This window comes from Chelonoidis abingdonii, chromosome 6 (genome assembly GCF_003597395.2).
Source record: "Chelonoidis abingdonii isolate Lonesome George chromosome 6, CheloAbing_2.0, whole genome shotgun sequence".
In the NCBI taxonomy this organism is placed as follows: domain Eukaryota; kingdom Metazoa; phylum Chordata; order Testudines; family Testudinidae; genus Chelonoidis; species Chelonoidis abingdonii.
The window spans coordinates 49,332,406-49,356,969 of record NC_133774.1 but is presented as its reverse complement, the minus strand read 5'-3'; the positions used below and the strand labels follow the sequence as shown (position 1 = coordinate 49,356,969).

The 24,564-nt window shown below is 39.1% G+C and overlaps 1 protein-coding gene across 4 annotated transcripts in view; it reads right to left on the bottom strand.

Annotated features, from left to right (window-relative positions):
• The window catches only part of CERT1 (ceramide transporter 1), a 179,537-nt gene that overhangs the window by 3,224 nt on the left and 151,749 nt on the right, over positions 1-24,564 (bottom strand). For 2 of the 4 annotated variants that reach the window (XM_032765737.2, XM_032765739.2), the window contains 8 exons: positions 20,187-20,279; positions 19,503-19,577; positions 11,357-11,452; positions 6,498-6,630; positions 6,299-6,369; positions 4,653-4,781; positions 4,042-4,171; positions 1,227-1,363 (listed from right to left, as the gene is read on the bottom strand). In XM_032765737.2, coding sequence (XP_032621628.1) covers positions 1,236-1,363; positions 4,042-4,171; positions 4,653-4,781; positions 6,299-6,369; positions 6,498-6,630; positions 11,357-11,452; positions 19,503-19,577; positions 20,187-20,279 — 855 coding nt within the window. In that variant the 3' untranslated portion in view covers positions 1,227-1,235. The remainder of the gene's footprint in view (positions 1-1,226; positions 1,364-4,041; positions 4,172-4,652; positions 4,782-6,298; positions 6,370-6,497; positions 6,631-11,356; positions 11,453-19,502; positions 19,578-20,186; positions 20,280-24,564) is intronic. The other 2 variants (XM_032765738.2, XM_075067006.1) reach the window with 1 other exon arrangement.

Sequence of the window (24,564 nt, the reverse complement as noted above, 5' to 3'; positions counted from 1 at the left end):
CCCAGACTTCCAGAACTTTGTATACTGAAGAAAACTACTCAACACAGGCAACCATGAGAGATTGGGACAGCAAATAGGCAAAAACCCTCTGTCAACCCTCCATAATATCAGAACTGCCAAATTCTGCATAAATTGCTAACACCAGATTGTTTTGACATGATTTACACAGAATGAAGAATACTGAAGCGTACTGTATAATCTAAATCAAATACCATATGAGTACATACTAAGATCTTCCAGTCAACGAAGGCCCAAGTCTGTTAGTAATATTGCCAGGGCTACCCTGAGAATGACTGAAACTGGGTTAGCACAAAGTTTTGTTTTTGCTGATGTTTAACGCATACCATTTTTTAATAAATAAACTATATCTGTGACTGGATTATGTCCATAGAGATCCCATCCCTACACGGATACATATATGTTATAAAAAAGACAGTGAAAACCCAAAACTATACCCACCAGAACCCTTGAGTATTAACGACCATTCAGATTGCATTGGAACCATTATAACACATCCTAAAACATGGCTATCCTGCCAACTAGGCAACGTAAAAGAACGAGATTGTTCAGTCAAATCCTGTGATGGACATATATCAACTATTATGTTATCTCAAAGTCCCTGCTTTAACTATTAGGAGGCCAACACCCCAAGAAACACCCAGATAAACTCCTACAGTTTGAATGACTACATTCTGTTTTTACAAAAGTTTAACATAATTTTTACTACTCATTACACTGCATTATCTTATTCTAAAAGACACCAAATACTAAACGGTTTGATTTTGGCAGCTATTTGAGGAAAGGCCAGTGCTTGATCCTTTCTATCTGCATTTCTAGTTTGCTAAAAATAGAAAATATACATTTTTATAAATATGTCAAACTGTTCAGTCCAATATATCCTATGCTAAACCAAGATTTTCACTTAACTCAGAAAATTACCTATAATGCAAAAATATATTTTTAAAATTTACACAAAGACTTTATATTTTTTGTAGGAAGTCAACTAATTGTATTAACTTTATTATTTCTTTATGCATGTAGAAAATACAATGGTTTATTAACAACATTGCTTTAGCTTATAGATCAAAATATAGATTATACTCACAGTAGCTGTGATAATTACAGTAATAAACCTCTCTCTAGACTGTCTAGCTTCTTTGTCTGGATTTTAGTATGTAGAGCAATGTATACAGAAGCCAAAACTCAACAAGAAGTTTAGCAAGTACCTGTTAATACTAGAAGAAAATAGGCTTTCCTGCTGTTTTGTCTTGCACGTATGATGTAAAACGCTTCAGGAATTTGGGATACTCTCGTTTCGCCACTGCTCGTAACACGGAGGCTGGTGCCCATCCCCCGGGATTCACTAAAATAAAGATAAAACTAGATAAATGCTATATTCTAAAACAAACAAGCATACGGCTGGACTAGTAAATGCTTAACACTAATTTGTAGACAAAACAAATTACTGGTTTAACATTGGACTATCCATCCCTTTGCATTCAAAGTCAACATTTCTTGATGATTACTAGTTCAACAGCAAAGAGCATCAGAAAAGCTGTACTATAACTCAAACATTCAACATTTGTAATTTAATATTGATTGAAAGAACTATTTCAGTTTACTGGTTATACAGAACCACAATGTGTCACTTAATAGCACTCTTACTTCTGAACGAGGTCAGGCTTAAATTCCAGATCAGAATTTGGGATCACACCTAACACTGAGCCTGTAGGTGCAGTATATAATTGACACTATTCACATCTTATCAGGAATGCAGAGGAATATTAGGGCTGTTGCTTCATTAAGTGACACGCACATGGGAAAATACAACTCATCAGCTTTGACCAATTTTGCTTCTTTTTGGAGTGTGATGAAGGCATGAAAATTTTTTTTGTCTTGTTTTTTAAATTATATACAATTCTGCTTGTTTTTTATGTGAGAAAATCATGTCCTGTCTAGCTTGGAAGCCTGTAGTGCTGATCCTGCAATAGGATCCACATGGGCTGACCACTGAATCGATGCAGGGCTCAATGAAGTCAATGGGACTATGCATAGATGTAGGGGTCCACCTGCATGAATCTTCTTGTAGGATCACGTCGCGCGGCAACAGGAGTCTACAAAGTGAAAGCTGAGCAACTCGGAATTTCAGTCAGATTGTTTAGCGTTTGCTTTTGTTAACACTAATATCACTTCTTCTAAACTTTTCGTATTAAAACTCAACATTCCCTCACCCTCCTGTTAGGATGAATGCTAACAAAACACATCCTCAGACATTCATGAGGTCCTCTAGCAAAGCTGGGAAAAAACAATTAGCATTCCTGATATTTTTAAGGTAAAACAAAACGGGGAAAGTATCTTTCAGGCCCTCTTTATGCATCATAAAGCAGCAGAAAATGGCATGAACCCAGATTTTAAGACCATTTGCAGTCCATTTTTAGTGGTATCATCCCTTAGGAGAAGCTGTTAAAACAGTTTCTTTTCCCCATCTTTGATAGATGTCTAAATGGAAGACTATAATCTCAGGCATTTTTCAGAAAGAACAGGAGATCATTCCAGTATCCTTGTCAACATTTTCCATTTCAGAAATGTATTATACAAAAGGCTATTTGATTTATTGCTGAGCACTCAATGGCTGTTGTATTTGCCTGCACAACTACTGCACTCTCAATGTTTTACTGATGACTTTATGAATACTTTATAATAAACAGAGGCCAAATGGATCTCTTTGGTCCTATGTACTTCTTTTCTGGAGCCATACAACTTGTCAGTGTCTGCCACTTTTTGCACAACTGTGCTTCAGAAACAAAGTTTCTAGCCCCTGTGGTTGCAAAAACCTTCCAAACATGAACCAATGCAGCCCCAAATATCCCCTACCCAGCTGTCAAAATCTCCAGCTTCCCCCAACACCTTCCAATAATGAAGTTACAGTATTTTAAATACAGTATCCCACAGCATAATGACAAATAAATATGTAGGGTCAGCACAAAATTAAGTTCAGCATCACACTAACACAAGTAATACTGATTTAATTATTTTCATATTTCATTAGATTTATAAATGGAGGTCATTATTGATGCTTCAAACTTGAAGTTTCTAGAAAACTGAAGTTTCTGCTACAAAATTCAGATCAAATTTGCCACAAAATACTTGGGTGGGAGGGGTGTCTTCATTTATGAAACCTAATTATAAAGTAATTTAATACTAGATTTACCTTTCCTTCTTATTAGTACTGTAATATATTTAATATTCAGATGTGCAGGTAACTACTGAGTCTTCACTATGCTATTTAATAGTGGGGGTAAGAATGGGGAAAACATGAAAGATACATAGGCTAGTTAGAAATGTTCTACACATCCATAAAAGCGGCAGACTGTTACACGGTTCCCATATTACTCTTTTCAAGCAGGCCTCTGAATGTGTGTATTTGTATAGGGATTTTAGTTTACTGATGATGTTAATGTTATATCTGGCTGTTGAGGATTTTGGTCAGCATGGGCATAAGTGGTCACTCTCAATTTCTACTGAAATCTATAGCCTAGCTGCTTGGGGATGTTTATCAGCTAAACACAATATATTTCCACTGTTTTGGATAATTACTTTGAAAGAAAGATGATTTTACACCTTTTTTGCCAGCAGCTTCTCCTCAGCCTAGCCAATAGGTTGTTTGCGGAAATAACAGACTTGACAACAAAAGATTAATAAACGTACACTGCTAAGAAAGTATGATGAATACCAATCAACTCAACTAGGGCAGTTGAACGCCTTTTTTCCAATATTCACTTTTTCTTTTTCTATATTTACGATTGTGTGATGCAACACATTTGACGTTTCTACTGTTCTCCCAACCAATCACATAGTGACTGTTTGAATTTATTGGTGACTGTGGCACCTGTATTACATCTTTCTGATTTAGACTAACAGCTGGTTCATAGATGTTGATCTAAAAATAAGTTTAGTAGAAAACACTGAACTTTATTTTTGCCAGCAATCACAACCCCTAGAAGTAATGTAAAAACGCTGTATTGGAAAATCTGTACGTACCATTAGCTACATATGTAATCTTGCATAGGATATTGTCTCTGCTTATTTCCTTGTTCCCTTCGGGTGGGCTCACCAACGTCTGACAGATCATAGCAATGTTTATTTTGGCACGAACACATCGATTGTTCAGCTGCCAAGAAATTAAACATTTAATAAGCATTAAGCAAAGTTTATTTCCTCTATCGGCATTTTTAACATCTGAAAGTCAAAATATTAATTATTTACATTACAGCAATGCTTGGGAGCCGCAATCAAGATTTGTGCTAGGCACTGCACAAACAAGTAATAAAGATGACAGTCTCTGCCACCAAGAGTTTACAGTCTAGGTGTCAGACAGGATATGACGTTTGGATGAAGCAGAAGAAATGTAGTAAGGGTGAATGGGGAGGGAAATAATAAAAAAACAGAGTTGAACTGAAAAGCACAGCTCTCCACTTGTCTAACCAATACTAGAAAGTGATGATTTGCAGGCATCACGGCAAAGGTGGACTTCTAAGGAAGTATTTAGAAGAGAATAAGGTGACAGCTTCATGAATTGTGATGCATTTAAGATTTTGGATTAAAAAAACTTCCGAAAGCACAGTTTGATAACATTCAGAGGAATTACTTACAGGGGCACTATCATGTTCCACAGAGAAGTTACAGACAATCCAAGTTTCAGGATCGTTTTCACTGAACGCTGGTATCTTTCTAATAGCAGACAGATATAGCACATCCCGCTGAGAAGCTGGCCACACTCTCTACAGGGAGAGAGTAGTTGATTATTAAAATAAAAAAAAAGTTAAAATATTTACTGCTCAGATGTCAGCCTAAAGTCATCAATTACAAATCTGGCAAAATTATATGGCCATAGCCATATTATTGTAGAGAAATTCAAGTTTGACAAAATCAAGTGGAAAGTTTCTTCAAGCTAGATAACAGTTGATAATTCATTTCCTTTTTCAAAATATTTGAAATGGGATATAAGCTATTTCCAGCATTCTTATGTTTGGTTCCAGTGCTAAATTTATTCTGCTCATGTCCATCTCTCTTGGTCTGATTTTAAAAAATGGATAACGTTTTTTTGGGTTCTATGAAAAGAGATGATGTGCCACCTCACACAACAGGTCAGTCACCCTATAACGATAAAAAGTATAGGCAGCTGCTTCAGGGTTTTCCAATATCAGATCTAGGTTTTGTATGGTTTGGTGTCTGAGTCACCAAACCAAACCCCATGGTATATGTATACATAAACCTGTCCACCATTAGTAGGACTCCATAGTTTGAACAGTAAGTAACATTTAAATGGCAAGAACCACTGATTCAGTAATGTATTATGTAGGAACAGTAAGGAGGGTATGACAAACTATGCCACTTTCCAAGAAAAAAAAAAAAGTTTTAGAAGCAGAATAATTACAAGATAAAACGTGACATTACAGAAACCACTTTCCTGATATTTTGTAGAAATACTGGCAATTAATCAACCACAACATGGAAATTTTCAATGGTTGCTTCATAATACTATACAGCTAGACTTGCAACACAACCCAATAAATAGTATATTATTCTCTCATGGTAGCTTTCAGGCAAAGTGTATTATTGGTAAAGTTGGCCCAAGAAAAAAATTTTTTTTCTAGATCTCAGCCATCTTAAAGTTTGTTCAGGATTTTGATTCAGACTCATCTCTAGTAATCAGAAGCTATTAATATTAAATGTTCAGACCAGACTCTGTCGGTAGCATGTAGTACGAACAAGCATCCTGACAAATGTTTGCATAGGAACTAGTTAAACAAGATTTCAAAATGAATATTGTACTTGTAACACATCAGTTCAGACTAACCTCGTCAGTTCTTTCAAACAGTGTGGGGTCAGCTATGGTCAGCACTACCTCAGATAAAAAGTGTTACAGGAAGTGGTCTTAATGACTCAGGACTCTTCCCTGGGGTCAGTAGCATCCAATGCTCTAACATGGCATTAGGAGACACACTAATGATGGAAGTGCTATTATTTTTAAAGAGGCTTGGACCCTAAAGTCTCCATGACATACATGCAAGGCTAAGAGTGATAATTCTGCCATCTTTGTTAAATTCCAAATGGAGGAAACTGCAATTGGGTATAGAATTCTTCACTTCCTGTCCTAAACTTTTGTATAGTGCTGTTAAACAGCTGCAATGTTTCACAATAGAGGCGACTATATTTAGTGACTGGCAGTTTATATATAAAGTGCTTTGGGATCCTTCTGGAAGTCAGGTGCTATATAAATGTAACATATTATTACCTTGTGTGTCTGGTAAATGATGATCGCATTATCTGCTAAAGTTTCCACAACATGGAAATTTTCAATGGTTGCTAAAAATAAAAGATCAAGATCAGTGTACAAGCACAAATATACATAAAATAGGTAAAGATTTTAAACAACATTCAAACCAACAGCCATGACTTAAAAAAAATAAATAAATAAAAAAATGATTTCTTACTTTCCCAGTCATTACGAACATCAACATTCCAGAAGTATTGGCAGACCTCATGTCCCGTAACGCCTTTGACTGCATGTGTGGCTTTCAAAGGATCTAGGACTATCCCATTTTCTTCTACCTCTCTTCTGTACACCTTTGGGCAAATACAAAATAGCACAAAAGAAATGCACAGTGGAAAAAACCAAAACTGCTTTGAATTTTTGTTGTGCTTCATCTTGAGAATCTAATTTGACAATCCATTTAACAGCAGTAAGAATGACTGACAAACCTAGGCAAAATGGATTTTTTTTTAAACCATGCTATTTGAATGGTTTAATATTTTATACAAAGGCTATGTTTAGGAAGGAAATATTTCAGTGCTTAAAATAGATAATCAAAGAAGCTGAACATTAATATCATCCAGTGCTTAAATGGGTAAGAGAAAAATTCTGCAAGATTGCTTTTTCATGCTAAATGTGCTGGATGCAGTACTAAGATTAAAAGAAATAATTAAAGACTTCCCTAACAGCAGAGGGAAATCCATAGTTACCGCAGATCTGACTACAACTTGGTGAATTAAAGGGAGTAAGAGAGGGAGAGAAAGGGACAAGAAAAAGGTTATTTCAAAATATATCATGAAATGCTCAGGTGACCTGCAGAAAAAAGAAAGCCAGAGTCAGCCCTGTCTTATACTACACTCAGTGTTACCTGAGGACCTGACAAGGATGTCCCCACTAACCAGGTTTTCTAGGATATTCACCAGAGAGATGTTTTTCTTTAATCTTTAAAAGTTGGTAGTATAGGATTTAAATTACTGCAGTATCTATGTGCTCCAATCTGGATCACGCTGGGCTAGACACTATACAGGAAGCGCCATGAAGCCATATGGCTGATTCCAGGTTTGCAGAATTTCATGGAAGTCACTGATACAGGAATATTTCGCTGTATTACTGAGCCAGTCCGTTATAATTTTTTATAAATGGTATGTTTTTCTAACCTTTCTTAATTATTAGAACAAGTATTTCATCTAATAAGAGGCACCTTCAGAGCTAAAGAAATATTGCCCTCCAATTTTGTGGTATTTGTGACCTTTCAGAATAAAGCATTCTAGGATATCAGTGAACTTGAACTTCTGAGGACTCTACAGCACTTAAACAGAAATTTGTCCATTCAAATCCTGATATTGACATCTGCTCCACCATAGTATCTGAGCGCCACCCAAGTACCTAAAGATAAAATATCCCTTTTGTAACAGGTAGGAGTAAATTTTTGATGAAAATTAAGGTTTGGGATTTTTTTCTCCCAGAAAAGACAGGGACCAATGGGTGAGTGAAGTCAAAAATAAATTTACATTTATTTAAGTGTGTTGAGGTTAGTGGCCATTTTTACCTCTGGCAGAAAGTTCAAAGCCTTGGCTCCATTCCTGCGAGAGTTCTGTGTCTTATGCTCAAGAGTTTCCCCCTAATGAAGAACACTTTCACTCTTCAAGTGGAATAAGATCCCAATGGAAGGTCATGGATATGTATGGGGAAATGACCTCCAGAAGTCAAGGCAAGTTTCATGGACTTTAAATATCAAGACAGAGACCTTAAACTAGATTCTGTTTTTCAATAAGAAGCTAATGAGCCCAACGGTGTTTCGCTCACAGCAACTTGTGTTGCTTAGAACAGGTGCTGCATTTTGTACTAGTTTAGAGTTTTTTCAGGGAATCTGGCTTCATTCATAGTAAGAGATACATTAATTATGCCTGGAGGTCATGAATCCATGGATCACATAGCCAGGTCTGGTGACTCACCAGAAATCTTCTGGTCATCTACAGATGAAAATGGGTGTGTTCCCCCACCCCCCACCAGGGCTATCTGCACATCCACTACCAGTGAGGAGTCCAAGAGGTCCTGAAGGCTGCAAACTGCCTTAAACTGAGAGCAGGTGCCCTAGACAAGAAGGACAAGTCAGAGGAAAGCCTGCTTCTGGAAACTAACATTTAATAAGCAACGGTGAATGTCCCAACCCTGAGCATGGTTACTGGGGGGCATTTAGTACACATTAATAGAGTTAACTCAATTTTCATTTCCTTTTTAAGGTTCACCATTAAAAACAGTTGTTTTCAAACAGTAAAAGCTGATGCAGTGACAAGACACAGAATAGCATGCCATTCAGTTTACACATTTTAGCCAGCTCTGAATTGACTGTGTATTTTGTGCAAATACTCATTAAAATCCTTAGCCGTTTATAGAGCTTTGGGGACAAATGTTTAAAGCTCAGCACATAAACCAAATGTTTGTTTCATCTGGTTGTGTGTGCATACCTTTTTCAAACTATTTTTTTTTGTTAATGGCACACAGTGTGAAGGCCTATGATAAAGTATTCTTTATTTAACTAACATTCTGATACATATACTTGAACACCAATAATTATATTTCCTAAAGCTTAAAGGAAAAAAAGTTGCAACTTAGGAGTTATGAAATGGGAATGTCATATATGTCTATTTTTCACTATACAATTACACCTCTATCCCGATATAACGCTGTCCTCTGGACCCAAAAAATCTTACTATGTTATAGGTGAAACTGCGTTATATCAAACTTGCTTTGAGCCACCGGAGTGCGCAACCCTGCCCTCCCCGGAGCACTGCTTTACCACATTATGTCCGAATTCATGTTCTATTGGGCTGCATTATATCGGGGTAGTGGTGTACCACAAAAAAAGCAGAAATTATGCTTATTAAACTAAATCCAGAGTTTGTATATTCCTCTTAGAAAGAGTTTGAAAAACAATGCCAATTGACTGTCTACTGGTAGTCTAACAGGGAGTTCAGGTTTCTCACTTTGAGCCATAAAGAGGTCAAATGTATGACTGAGACAGAACTTATTAGCCTTAATGAGGAACAAGAACCCTCTCAAACTATCTTATTCAGTTGATGTAGAAATGTTATTAACAGGAGTGTTGCATGTAAGACACTGGAGGTAAATGTCTGACTCTACTCAGGACTGGTGAGGCTCCAGCTGGAGTACTGTGTCCAGATCTGGGCACAGCACTTTAAGGACAAACTGGAAAAAGTCCAGAGGAGAGCAACAAAAATGATAAAGGTTTTAGAAAATATCATCTATGAGGAAAGGTTAAAAAACTGGGCATGCTTAGTTTTGAGGAAAGGAGGAGGGGACAGGACTGGATAACAGTCTTCCAGTATGTTAAGGGCTGTTATAAAGAAGACACTGATTAATTGTTCCCCATGTCCACTGAAGATAGGACAAGAAGTACTGGACTTAATCTGCAGCAAGGGAGATTTAGGTTAGATATTAGGAAAAAAACTTTCTAACTTTAAGGGTTGGTAACCTTTGGAATAGGCTTCCAAGGGAGGTTGTGGAATCCCCATCACTGAAAGCTTTGAAAAACAAGTTGGACACACTTGTCAAGGATGGTCTAGGTTTACTTGGTCCTGCCCCAGCGCAGGGGCTCAACTCAATGACTTCTCGAGCTCCTTACCAGCTCTAAATTTCTATGATTCTATGACACCAGAGGTAAATATATCCAGATCCCTACATCTAGAAGAGGGGCTTGTACACATGAACATTTTGCAGCAAGCTGGGGTGTGAACTAGCATTAGCCTGCTGTGGACTAACTGTCCATGTGGACCCTACGTACATGGGTCTTTTGAAGGAGAGGAGGCCAAAGCCACCCCCACATGTTCATCCAGTGATAACTTGCATTCACAATCTGTTTCCAAATGGTCCTGCTCAAAGAGGGAGCTACTTCCTTGCCTTCTTCCTCCTGACAGCATTTCAGGCATCACTGTACATAATTTTGATGGATCCAGATGGGCCAGATCTGAGGATCTCTGGACTGTCAGATCTATTGCAGATGAAACATTACCTCTCCACCCACACAGAGGCTAACTGAGAAATTCCTGAGGTGTCCCACAATAAGGCACCAGGACTTCCAGTTTTCCCAGCAATGGGGGTTTGGGAACATGCCTGAAGGTGGTAGACCACAGGGTGGTACAAACAGAGCCACAGGTCTCTGCATTCTTCTGTCTTCCTCCTGGGAAAGATCAAGGTCTGGATCCAGGACAGAATGCACTGGGGATAACTGGATCCAGAGGGAAGTATGGAGATCCAGTTCTTCGTGGGGACCTTATAGGGATCCTAGGAGAGGGAAGCATAATGTGTTCTGGCCTCTTCTTCCTAACAGGAGAAGGCAAAAATGGTCTTGAAACTGGGGACATCCAAAATGTTCACATCCTTCCAGGCACGTGCTTGGAAGGAACTGAGCCCCGTGTGGAATTGTCCTCAGAACGTCAGTGCTGCTGAGGAGAGGGATGTGACAGAGCTATAGCTGACACTGCTAGAAGAAGGTTCTACTGCAAGGCACCACGAAGCATAAGTATGTATATGCAAAACCATTTGAAGAAAAATAGTTTGTTAATGCACCTTGAGATAGTTCCATTTCAATGAGGACTAGATGAAAAAGCAGTAACAAAAACTGTTAACGCGTGTCAGCACAGTCCAGACAGTTAGTCCATGGCAGGCTAGTGTGGGGTAGATTCTCAGTCCTGCTAGCCCAAGCCAGTCTAATTTGGGACCTTCAAGACGAGAGGGTGATAAAGGAAAGTGACCTCCCTCTGCAAAGGAATGAAATGTCTCGTATAAAGTTATAAAGAATACTGTGTGTACTTAAAGATGTAAAATGGTTATCCTTGTATATCTCATCAGTAGTACCTTACTCCATTAGTCATGTTTTAAATCAATGTAACTGTGTGTGGAGTAAAGGTATCAGAATATGGGTCTGTATCAGTATGAACATGATAGAGAGAGATCTCAGTGTAACATGTTATATAAATTCAAAAATGTTATAAAATATTGCACAACAGTTTTATTTACCTTCATTTCACCTTCTTCTACTACCAACTGCCAATTGGCATCTCCTCCTACATCCTGTAAAGAGTAAGTCATGTGATTCTTCACCATCTCTTCCACCTTTAGAGAAAAAAAATGCAACATTTATAAAGATTCTTGCCACCTCCTTGCCAGCACATTCAGGGCACTGTACAATTATATCAGAAGCCACTATAAAATACTAGCAATAGATCTAGCGCATGAGCTGGACATAGACAATGGAACACAAAACCAGTGAAGGTTAAATTAGTAGAGGCCTTGCAGCATTCAGAACCAAAAGCAAAAGTCATCCTTAATAAAATGAATTCTTCCCACAAGCACTTCTCACCCATCCCCATCTCTCTCTCCCACCTGTAATAGTTGAATAATTGTACTATCTATTCAAATTTTCACTTCTACCTATGGGGAAGGAAGAGAGATTACCTCTATTACAATATTTAAGAGGTGCTCTAATCCTACAGAGATAGTGGCCATTATAAGTACCTAGATAAACAGAATGACACTGAAGTGCAGGACTTTTTTTTTTGATCATTTACACTTAATGAAGAACAGCATTTAGGAACCTGAGCAATAAAAAAAAAAAAACAGCTCAAAGCCACTAGTTTTCTACTCTTAGAAAGTTAATCCACATTGTAAGTATTAAGATGTCCCAAAAGCTTTAGGGGCTGTAGTGAAGGAAAACCAAGTATGAGTGAGATGTTGAACACTTACTATTCTGCATTTGCAAAAGCTGCTATGGTCTTTTGACTGCATTCTGGGGTGATGATTGATTTAAAGGGATACTGTCAAGTAGTTTAATCGCCAATGTGTTTGCACTCCATAAAATTAAAGGATGAATTAATGAAGTTTTTGCATCATCTTTTAAAAATATTTTAAGCTTTAAAAATCACTGTTTGCTGTACGTGAATTACTGGAGTCTTTAGAAAAATGTACTTGATATACATCAATCTATTCTTTAAACTACACCAATACTACCATATTTGTACTCCTTCTGTCTGAATGAAAGGGATCCTTTAGGTATATGGCTGTGGGGCATGAACAGGGTTTAAAGGGTCCCTAAGTTTTCTATACACATTTATAGTGTCTGCCCTGGAATGTAAGTGCCAAATCCTTTCAGATCACATTTCCAAACCTGCTCTTTTTCAATTGAAATTATAATCTGCGATAATTATGGAGGAAAGAAAGAATATTACAAGTTACTTCACAGATACGTTTTATAACATGGCAGACAAGTTTGCTTCAGTTTATGTGTAACTTAAAAACAAGTGAATACTCAAAATAGATGTTTCAACACCTGCCGATTACTGTGTAATTTGCGATGTCTGCCTGAATCCTACAGAGGTAGTGACTAAAGGATGTTTATTTAAAAATTAATTTTTATTCAAGATATATAACAAGGTATTACATTGTGTACTGCTTAAAATACCAGACATACAATAATGAATAAAATTAGCAACACTGAGGCACAAATACCTTGTGTATGATGTAGAAAGAAATTTCTTTATATGCAAACATATGCCACTTGTCAAATTAAGGCATTTATCAAATGAAGTATATTGTAACAAGATCAAGTGGAGGAAGGAGCAAAGGAATATTAATGTGTTTTTCTAATTTGCTTGAGATGGAAACAAAAAAGATTGTGTTTATATTTTTATTCTAAAATAAAGACGGCTTTTTTTGTACAATGTACTTTCTGGGCTGTACATTCAAGATTAGGAAAGGAGGTAATTGTACCCTGAATCACACTTTAAAAGTTAATCCCCTCAAACAAATAATGAAACACTGAATACAATGAGGACTATATTTCATGGAAGTTCAATACTGATTTATAGATGTTCTGTGGAAGCAAAAGGATGAGAGAACAGTCCAAAGTTTTTGTTAAAACTAACTGACAAAGAAAAGTTTGTCTTCCTTTCACTTTATAACTCAGGCAGGAAGGCCACCCTCTCCTAGACCTGGGCAACAAGTTTCCTAGACATGATTCCTCCCACTTTGTTCTTTCCAGGACACCGTTTACAACCTTCAAGTGGGCAGATTTTCTAAGGAAAGGTCCTCTAAAACATATGGACACAAAGAGACTGCTAGGTGATTGATAATTAGTGAAAATAATTGATGAAATCCTTCTAGAGAAATGGAAACCTTACTGGCTTAAAGAAAATAATTAGGCTTGGCCTAATTAGATTTAAAAAAAATAATTTTGATGGATAACGTTGATGTTATTTTTAGCATTTTTACATTTTTTTAAATCCATTTAACTTTTCACAGTTGTGGGAAATTGAGGGGCTACTGTCAGACTATTATTTAATGACAGTAGATGTTGAGATTCAAAAGCTTAAAACTTTATAACTCTTAAAACACACTATATTTTGATATGTGATATTGACAAAATAAACATCCTTAACTAGTAATGAAACTAATATCAAACTAATAAGTTTTCAAGCAGAATTTCTCTTACTTTGCCTATATGTAAATTTCAATCATCATCAATGGAAATATTTATTGTTTTGTGTGTGCATGGTGAAACTGACATTTACTGATATTAGCAATAGAAATCTAATCCTTCCAAGTCTAAACAATCTACAAATTCCAAATACTCTATAAAATCCAACCAAAATTTAGAGCATGGAGCAAACTAAAATATCTAAGATCAGCAAAGGTCCCCTGAAACCTACAAGCGGCCATAAAACTAACTCACTCAGAAAGCATTCTTTTATCTACTTCCTCAGTAGTATATATTAACTAGCAACATTGGGTTGTGCCTTATCCATAACCCCAGTGATTTCTGAGGGCAGGGCCTTTGGTTAGTTCTCTGAGAATTCTGAATCCCTTTGAGATTTAAACCTAGTCTTGGGTCCAAATACCAGACCACTGTTTGAACTGATTATTTCGGTTTTTCTGTTCTTAACTATCAAAGCAGCTTTTCTAGTAATCACCACTTCTGCACGCAATGACTGAACTGGGCGCATTATTGCTAGAATCTCAGTACTGGACCTTCCTCAGTAAAAGGAATCAATTCAAATCAGTCTTCGCTCCAGAAGTAACACAGCATTCCACAGAACTCAGAAAACAGAGGTCTAGTAGTGCCAGCTGGCTCAAGGTTCACTGTTCTTTACAAGCTACTCCTTTCTTAGCCCTGACAAACTCACTACACCTAATACAATATTTTCATGATATTTATTTGTGAAGGGTAGCATGTGAGGTCTGTACTGAAAGCACATAACTTATTAAGATTCATAATCATTGAGATTTTTGTACAGATAATATTTAAGGAACAATGTAACAGATTGGCTAAGTGAGGTAGGCTTTAAACTAAGTTCAATGGGTGCAGGATACAAAAGTCCACAGGTAAGTCCAGAACATGGAGACCTGGGTGAAGGGCTGGAATCTGAGGGGGAAATTGGCAATTAATGCAGAGGCAAAGGAGAGACAAGAGGAAATACAGATGGGAAATCTAATGAACATCTTAGATTTCTGCATATTAATGCAAGGAGGACAGAGAATAGTCCGGAAAAACTAGGAGTAACAGTAAATAATCACAATTACAATATAATTGGCATCACAGAGACTTGATGGGATGATTCATGTGACTGGAATATTGCTACAGAAGGATACAGCTTGTTCAGGAAGGACAGGAAGAGGGAAAAGGGAGGAAGTGTTGTCTTGTATATCAACACTTTCACTGAGGTAGAAATAGAAGTGGGAGGCAGATCTACTGAAAGTCTCTAGGTAAGGATAAAAAGGGTAAAAAATAAGGATGTCACCGTAGGGGTCTTTTATAGACCACCTAACCAGGAAGAAGGGGTGGATGAAGCTTTTCTTAAATAATTAACAAAATCATCCAAAGTACAGGACTTGGTGGTGATGGGGGACTTCAACTACCCAGACATCCATTGGGAAATGCTTATAGCACAAGATAGATTATCCAACAAGTTTGTGGAAGCAACTTTTTATTATAGCAAGTGGAGAAAGCAACTAGGGGAGAGGCTGTTCTAGATTTTATTATTATTATTTGATTCTGACAAATAGGAAAGAAATGCTTGTGAATTTGAAGGTGGAAGGCAGTTTGAGAGAAAGTAATCATGCAAAGATACAGTTCATGATTCTAAGGATTGGTAGGAGAGAGAAGAGCAGAATGAAGAAAATGGACTTCAACAAACTCAGAATTGATAAGTAAGATTGTGTGGGAAAAAAAGTTCAAAGAAAAAGGTTCAGGAGAGTTGGCATTTTTTTGAGAGAGACATTAAGGGCACAGGAGCAAACTATTCCAGTGCATAGGAAAGATAGGAAGTATGGAAACGGATCACCCTGGCTTAAGCAATTACTAACCTTTTGTAACTGTTCTTCGAGATGTGTTGCTCATGTCCATTCCAAAGTAGGTGTGCGCTCACCCCAAGCACCACCGCCAGAAAGTTTTTCCCTCAGTGGTATCTGTTGGGTCAACTCCAATGACCCCTGGTATCACACGCTCATAGTGCCAGTATAAAGGGTCCTGGTGCCCCACTGACCCCTCAGTTTCTTCTTGCCAGCTAACTCCAACAGAGGGACAGGCAAGGGGGTGGTAATGGTTTGGAATGGACATGAGCAACATATCTCGAAGAACAGTTATGAAAAGTTAGTAATCATTTTTTTATTCTTCAAGTGCTTGCTCATGTCCATTCCAAAGTAGGTGACCCCCAAGCAGTTGTGCAGGTGGATGGTTCGGAGTTCTTTGGCATGCTGACTGTAATACCACTTGGCTGAAACCCACATCATCTCTAGTCTGCTGGGTGATGCCATAGCAAGACGTGAAAGTGTGAACTGACGACGACATTGCCGCTATACAGATGTCCTGGATAGGAACTTGAGATACAAATGCTGCCAAAGATGTTTGAGACCTGGTAGAATGCACCATCAGGGCAGGAGAGGGGACTTTTGCATAGCATGTGCAGATACATGAAGTGAACCACAATTAAATTTTCTGTGCCGAGACTGGAAGGCTTTTCATTCTGTCTGCAATGGCTACAAAAAGCTGAGTATATGTTTTAAAATGATCTAGTCTTTTCTATGTAGAAGGCTAGTGCATGCCTCACACATCCAGCGAGTGGAGTTCAGTTTCAGATAGAAGACTAGTAGGAAAACATCCTGGTTACTATGGAATTGGAAGGAAGGCTGGATGTAGCTGCAATTGAACCTTGTCCTTGAAGACGACCATGTAGGTGGTTCCGAAGTAAGGGCTTGGATCTCCAAGACTCTTCTGGCAGAAGTAATGGCCTCCTGGAAGGCCACTGTCCAGGACAAGTAGAGCAGAGTGCATTGCCAGCAGTTCAAATGGAGGCCTTGTTAGTCTCGCCAACACCAAGTTGAGGTCCCAGAGAGGGAGTGGCTGCTGTACCTTTGGGTATAATCTCTCCAGGCCCTTAAGAAACAGACTACAAATGAAGTTTGAGAAAACAGAATGGCCGTTTACCCATGGCTGAAAGGCCGAGATTGCAGCTAGATGGATCCTAATAGATGACATGGTTAGGCCTTGTTGTTTCAAGTGGTATAAGTAATTTAAAATGAACGGAAGTGTTGACTGTGTAGGTGATGGACAGATCGAGAATCTTTTCCACTTTGCGAGGTAAGTGGCTCTAGCAGACAGTTTTCTGTTCTGTAAAAGCACCTTGTGACCAGTCCCAGAGATGCTACCTCTGCAGGGTTCAGCCATGGAGCTTCCAGGCCATGAGATGAGGAGACCCTAGGTTTGGATGATGTAGACAGCTGTGGTCTTGGGAGATCAGGTCTGGAAATGGAGACAGGCCGATTGGCATTTCCACAGAGGTCTAGAAGGGTGATGAACCAGTGCTTATATGGCCAGGCTGAGGCTATCAGGATAAGACCTTGACCCTTCTAATCCTTAGGAAGACCTTGTGTATGAGCAAGATGGGAAGGAATGCATATAAGAGATGATCCATTCAAGGGAGGAGAAAGGTGTCAGAGCGACCCCAGGCTGTGACCTAGGAAGGAGCAAAACTGAAGACACTTTCTGTTGTCCTTCACTGCCAATACATCTATCTGGGGAGTCTCCCACTTCTGGAAGATGCCTTTCACAACATCTGGATGGATGGATACGCATGGTGGTTGGAGAAAGATCTGCTGAGGTGATCCACTAGCTTGTACTGTGACTGCTAGAGATAGGAGGATTGAGTGGGCTATACAGAATTCCCACAAGTGAAGAACTTCCTGGCACAGGTGAGAGGAATGCGTTGCTCCACTTTGCCTGTTTATATAAAACATCGCTCTTGCGTTGTCTGTAAGAACTGACATGCACTTGCCCTCCATGTGGGGTGGGAATGCATTGCAGACTAGGAAAACCACCTTGAACCCCAGTTGCTGATGTGTAGCAAGAACTCTTCTGGAGACCAAAGACTGAGTTCTGAGAGACCCGAAGTGAGTTCCTCAGTCTATCACCGAAGCATCTGTGATGAGAGAGATTGATGGTGGGGGTCTTGAGAATGGGACTCCTGCACATACTGCCAGGGGGTCCAACCACCAAAGAAGGGAAATGATCACAGATGGGGGAAGTGTGACAACTATGCTCACGTGGTGTTGCCCCAGTGTGTATACAGACACCACCCATGCCTGAAGAAGTAGGAATAGGGAGCCTGGAAATGAGTGAGAAATTTGATGCCTGATGGTGATCTCTCTTGGTCATTCCAATATGTCTATTAATTAGATGAACAAGTTTAGTTTAACGAAAACTATTACAATGCTCTGGAGACACATTTATTCAAGGAAAGTTTATTACATACGCACATATAATATTATGCTGTTTTTCAGTTTTGAAAGTATTTTCACTGGCTTGCACATTCTGAAGAGCCAAGTTGGCTTCCTGATGATCAACAGGTTTGGTTCTGCCTCTAGTAATGGAGAGCAGAGGGAAAACCCAGTTGTAGAAATGGCAAGTTTGGGAATTCAGTAAGTTCTTCCTATTTTAATCTTTTAAAATTCTTAAGCTTATGGACACTAGTAATTTTCTTCCAAAATTTACAGCCTCCTATTCCTCTAGACACTCATCAAAATGGGTCCACAGCCGATCCTTCAATCTTTGCTGTTTAAAAAAATCTGTGCCTTAATCCTTATATTGTTAAAGGATTTAAGCATTTACCGTTAAAAGGATTTTGGTTCCGAAGTGCCTAAAGCCCTTTTGGAAATGAAACTTGGGCTCCTAAGTCAATCAGGCTTTTCAATGCTGTGCACAGCAATTCCTAAATATGGTTAAAAATTTGGCCTGGGGGCTCTTGGTAGGTTTTATTAAAACAGGTGTATTGAGCAATTGTACAGCGGCCATGGTTAAAAGCTGTAGACTAGCCTATCTGACAGAGCAATTTGTCGCCTTTTTTATGAAGTCCTACAGTCCCCCTTCTGTTGCTTAATTGTCAGAAGGGTATATTATCATCATTTTAGGACTGCTTTTTCCATTGCTTCTTTGAATAGCTTGTCCGCTGAACACTTCCAGGAGGTCATTAAAATGTTTGGCTTGGTTATGCAGATCTACAAGTATATTTAGCTTTGGTATTGAATTTGCCACAAACAGGTATAACAGAATATTTTTTTTTAAAAAAAGTTTCCAAACTCAAACTGTGTATGCCCAATAAAGTCTAGAATAAGCATTGAGTGCTGAAATACAAACAAAGGTCTCAGAGGTGCAAACAGTGCTGCTGGAATGTAGAAAGATTTAGTTTCTTAATGGTAATTTTAACAGATATATGAACTAAATATGTGCAAAAGACTGGGAAATTAAACACTTTTTAGAATAAATGATTTACATTCATTTTAAAGTCAAATTTATCTCCATCCCACACAGACCAGGTGTTATTTCACTTTTATTATTTTAAGTTATTACATCAGAAACGTGGGATCTTGAAGTTACACACATTTTTATTTTTTCTGGAGACATTAATCCTCCTTATTTCCCAGATTCAGGACCTTGCAAGAGTGATATGGATGCAAGCAGAATGTAAAAAGACAATCTTTCAGTAACAGGAATATAGAATTCCTTGATATGTGTCTATCTGTACTCATCTAAAACAAGCACAAGTGATTTATGGAAAAACGAGAACCCAAGTTAGCAAAAAGATATACAAAGCCACTCTATATATTCTTACGATACCTGGGTGCTGAATCTGTGAACACCAGAGGCACTGACTAGATCAATGGAAGACATGGAGGAAGAGCGACTATAGGGCTACCAGAGACAGACAAAGAAAAAATCAAGTAATCAGAACAAAAGGCACAACAGAGCTTTCAATACCAACTTCCAAGCACAAGATAATGAAGAAAAGGAAAACAAAAGCATCATAAGCAGCAAGCACAGCAGCAAAAGCTAATTTCATGCAACTATTACATATTATATTCCCAATATGGCCCGGGGGTGGGGGGAAGAGGGGGGAAGAAGTAGTGTTTCCAGTAACATTGAAAAAGGTCAAAATCAACCATGATAATAAAAATAGCTTTTTTTCTTTTAACTAGTTTAATGATTTTATATTTAAGAAAAAGCATATTTAAAGAATATTAAGTTTCTGGCATGATTTATTCTTAATCTCATAAAAATATGACAAGCTTGCTACATATCAAGAATATTCTAAAGCAGACACTCAAAATAAAACTTTTTTCAAGGAAAAAGTCTTCTCCAATCCTGGATATGTGAATTCTAATGAGTGATGTGTTCAAAGTTACTAGTAACATCTACAAATTAGATCTCACCAATCCGTATGACTAATGTATCAGTTAGAATAGAAATAGTGATTTTATTTACAATAAGTACTCTCTGAAAAGATCCTGGGAAACATCTCACCTTTTGGACGAATCTGTGAGTCCCCATGGCAGAGTATCTCTCACCAGAAGGTAATGATGTTGGCCAGTGTGATCTGACCTTTTCACTCTGAGACTAAGAGAAACAGGTTAAATTTATTAGCACATAACAGCTGTTTGGTGGAGTATTTAGTAAGTGGCAGTAGAACTGACAGGACCTATATAAGAGGAGAGAGCAAGTAAATGGTCTCTTTTCACTGCTTCATAGGTCACAAATGGTAACAGACACTTCAGGTGGCAAAAACAATTAGATTTAAGAAATATTTATCGTGTATTGGATATACTTATTTGTGTAGGTTATTCACGTAAGTACACTAAAGGTGAGTTTTATATAGGATTTTTTAATTACTTGTATCTATTAAGAATTGCTTTAAAGATATAATAGGGGAGACAAATTGACCCATGTTATTAACACTATTTATGCTGTCATGTTCGGTGGATAATGGACTTCTGTTTCCACTGTGCCCAAATTTCTCAAATTAATTTTAGTTTTAAAAATAAAAGAATAAAATGTTATATAAAAGGAAGTGTTGCTCACCCTATGCACTAACTGTAGCTCTTCGAGATGTGTCCCAGTATGTGTGCTGCATTTCAGGTGCACATGCACCTCTCAAGCCTTCAATGGGAGATTTCTAGCTAGTAGTGTCTATTCGACTCACACATGCACCCTATCTCCTCGCGGCAGACACTGAGGCTATATAAAGGTGTGTGGACAGATTGCCCTCAGGTCCTTTTCTAATCAGTCGTCCTCTAGGGAACAACTGAAGAAGAAGGGAATGAGCGCGGATAGTGAAGTACCCGTAGGGACAAACACTTCTTCCTCCTCTGAGTAAGCAGCAGAGAATCCTGTGGCACCTTATAGACTAACAGACGTTTTGGAGCGTGAGCTTTCGTGGGTGAATACCCACTTCGTCAGACGCAGGTAGTGGAAATATCCAGGGGCAGGTATATATATGCTAGCAAGCAAGCTAGAGGCATATATATACCTGCCCCTGGATATTTCCACTACTGCGTCTGACGAAGTGGGTAGAAAGCTCACGCTCCAAAACGTCTGTTAGTCTATAAGGTGCCACAGGATTCTCTGCTGCTTTTACAGATCCAGACTAACACGGCTACCCCTCTGATACTCCTCTGAGTAGTTTGCCTGTGGGTACGCCACTTCAGGTGACTTCTGAGCACTATTCCTAGACGGAGGAAAGAGTTTCAGAACAGGATCCAGAACTGAAGACTGTACTGCGGAGCCAAGTTTCACATCAGATCTGACATCATGAAGCAGGGTCTACAACTTTAAAAACATATGGTCTGAAATCCAAGTAGTGGCTCTGTGTGTCTCAGATAATGGAACGTTCTTCAGAAATGTAGCAAATGTTGCCCGCAATCTGGTTAAATGTGTTCTAACCCCTGAGGGGGCTGAGCACCTGCAGACTCACAACAGGTAGAGATAGAGCCCGATATCCATTTCAAAAGTCTGAGCAGAAATAGGAGCCCCCTCAGATCTATCTGCGAAGGATGCAGAGAGTCTAGGCTCTCTCCTAAACTGCTTAGTGCTATCCAGGTAGAAGACTCAGGCCTTTCTAATGTCCAGAATATGAAAACAAGATACTGGCTGAGAACTATGAGGTTTCAGAAAATATACTGGTAGATGGATAGATTGGTTAAGATGAAAATCTGATTGAAACCTTTGGTAGGAATGCAGATGTAAAAAGACTATTAAAAAAAAAAGGTAAAGGGGGTAATTGGCCATGACGGCTTCAATCTCCCTGACCTTACGGGCTGACGTGATGCAACTAAGGCGGCCATCTTCACAGATAAATGAAGTAGGGAGCAGGTTGCCATTGGTACAAATGGATGTCTTGTGAGATGGTTAAGAAACAGGTTGAGGTCTCAAGATGGGGTGGAGTGTCTAATGTGGGAGAAGAAATTACTCAGACCTTTAATAAATCTAGATTATATCCAGGAAGCAAAAATGGAAAGTCCCTGGACAGGAAGATGAAAGGCTGATATGGTGGGCAGGTGTATCTTGACCAAAATGATCGATAAGCTGGGTATCTTCAGATCCAGCAGGTAATCTAGGATGAGGGAAATATGAATGGATTCCAGCCAGAGGTATTACCAACTGTCCCAACGGATGAATCACTTCCATATTTGCAGGTAAGTAGTGTGGAATGCTGTTTTTCTACTGTTTAACAGCACCTGCTGTACCTTCATAGAGCTGGAAACCTGTATTTGTGAGAACCATCCAGGAAACATGCCCTGGAACTACTAGGCTGGGGGGAAGCATGTGACCAGCATCCTGAGGCAGGAGATGTGGAATGTTTGGGAGCTCGATTGATGGTTGGACGCAAGCAGTTAAGGGTAACAAGCTTGTCTCAGCCAGGAAGGATGACTATGGCCTTGTCCTGCCTGATCTTGTTCAATACCCTTAGAATTATGGGCACTGGGGGAAAGGCACAGAACAGGTTCTTCCTCTACAGGAGAAGGAAGGCATCCTCCAGGGAGTGGTGACCCAGATCTGCCTTGAACAGAAAAGAGGACACTTCCTGTTCTTGAAGGTGGTGAAAAGATTGATCTCTGGCAGTCTCATCTCTAGAATAAGCCATGGAGAACCTGAGCGTCCAGCTACCACTCATAGTTGTGGGAAAAGTATCTGCTGAGAGCATTGGCTGTGGTGTTCTGGATGCCTGAGAGGTGCACCACTGAAATATGGATATGGTGGGCTATGCACCAGTTCCAGAGCTTTATAGCTTCAGTGCAGAAGGAGGATATTGTTTCTTCCTGCTTGTTGATGTAAAACATGAAGGACATATTGTCCATCATGACCCTGATCACTCTGCCCCTGATGAGGGGCAGGAAATGGAAACAAGAATTCCTGACTGCTCTGAGCTTCAACAAGTTGATGTCAAAACTGATTTCACGGGCTGTCCATCTGCCCTGAACTGAGAGGGTGTTAAAATGGGCAATTATAATTGCTAGAGTCACCATCCTCAACTTTTGAGGCATCACCAATTTGTTCAACTTGTTCTAACTGTCTCACATCTAAGATTGTCCTCCAACCTATATCCTCCAGTGGCACTAGAAAGTATTTTGAGTAGAACTCCCTGATCCTGTAAAGGGAAGGGATTGGTTCTATTGCTCCTAGTTGGAGGAGAGAGTCAACCTCTTGCCTTAAGAAGAAGCTCATGAGAGGGGTCCCTGAAGAGGAAAGGAGAATGGGGGTGGAAGAGAGAGAGACAAACTAGATGGTATAGCCTGATGTTATGACCTCCAAGACCCACTGATCCACAGTGATCTGCTCCCAAGCTGGGTGGAAATGAACAACATGGTCCCAAAAGGGAGCTGGGCTAAAGGGTGCAACTGTAAATCCGGGGGGCGGGGGAGAGAAGGGTGCAAAGGGAGAGGGGAGAATTTCACTTCTTGACCAGTCCATCAAAACTGACACCTGGGTGGTTGTGGAGGGCCACTGAATAGCCCTCTTGCCCTGCAACTTCTCTCTCTTTCTGAGGAGTTCCACAGGTCTATGGTATTCTAAGAACTGAGCAGGGCATGACCTCCGGACAGCCTGACCTACTAAAAAGAATCTTGCTAGTTGGTGTGTAAATGCCTAAGAAAGGTAGAGTTGCCATGGAGTCCTTCAAAACATGCAGGGAGTCATTTGTGGTCTTGGAGAAAAGCCTATGACCAGTAGGGACGTCACCTAATAACCCCAAATAAATCTGTTTTACCCTGTATAAACCCACAAGAAAGCTATGGAGGCAGAAAAAGCCAAGGAAGAAACTACCCACAAGAGAGCTATGGAGGCCCAGAAACATAAACTGGCTGTAATGGAGTCGAAGAGACAAAACCCTCTACCTGCTGGCTCCACTTCCCCAAAAATCCATAAATGGGAGTGACTGTGTCCACAGGATGAAGAATCCCCTAGCTACCACTTGATCTGGAACAAGAGCGGTATCAGGGGAAAGAATTGTGCCCAGGCCAGGAAGGTGTCCAGTTTGAGGAAAAAAACTTACTGAAGCATCTCTGAGGGTGAGATTATCTGTATTCAGTTTGATTAGACTTAGATTTATGCGTTTTATTTTATTTTGCTTGGTGACTTACTTTGTTCTGTCTGTTACTACTTGGAACCACTTAAATCCTACTTTCTGTATTTAATAAAATCACTTTTTACTTATTAATTAACTCAAAGTATTAATACCTGGAGGAAAAAACAACTGGGCACACCTCTCTATCAGTGTTATAGAGGGCGAACAATTTATGAGTTTACCCTGTATAAGCTTTATACAGGGTAAAACTGATTTATTTGTGTTTAGACCCCATTGGGAGTTGGGCATCTGAGTGTTAAAGACAGGAACACTTCTGTTAGC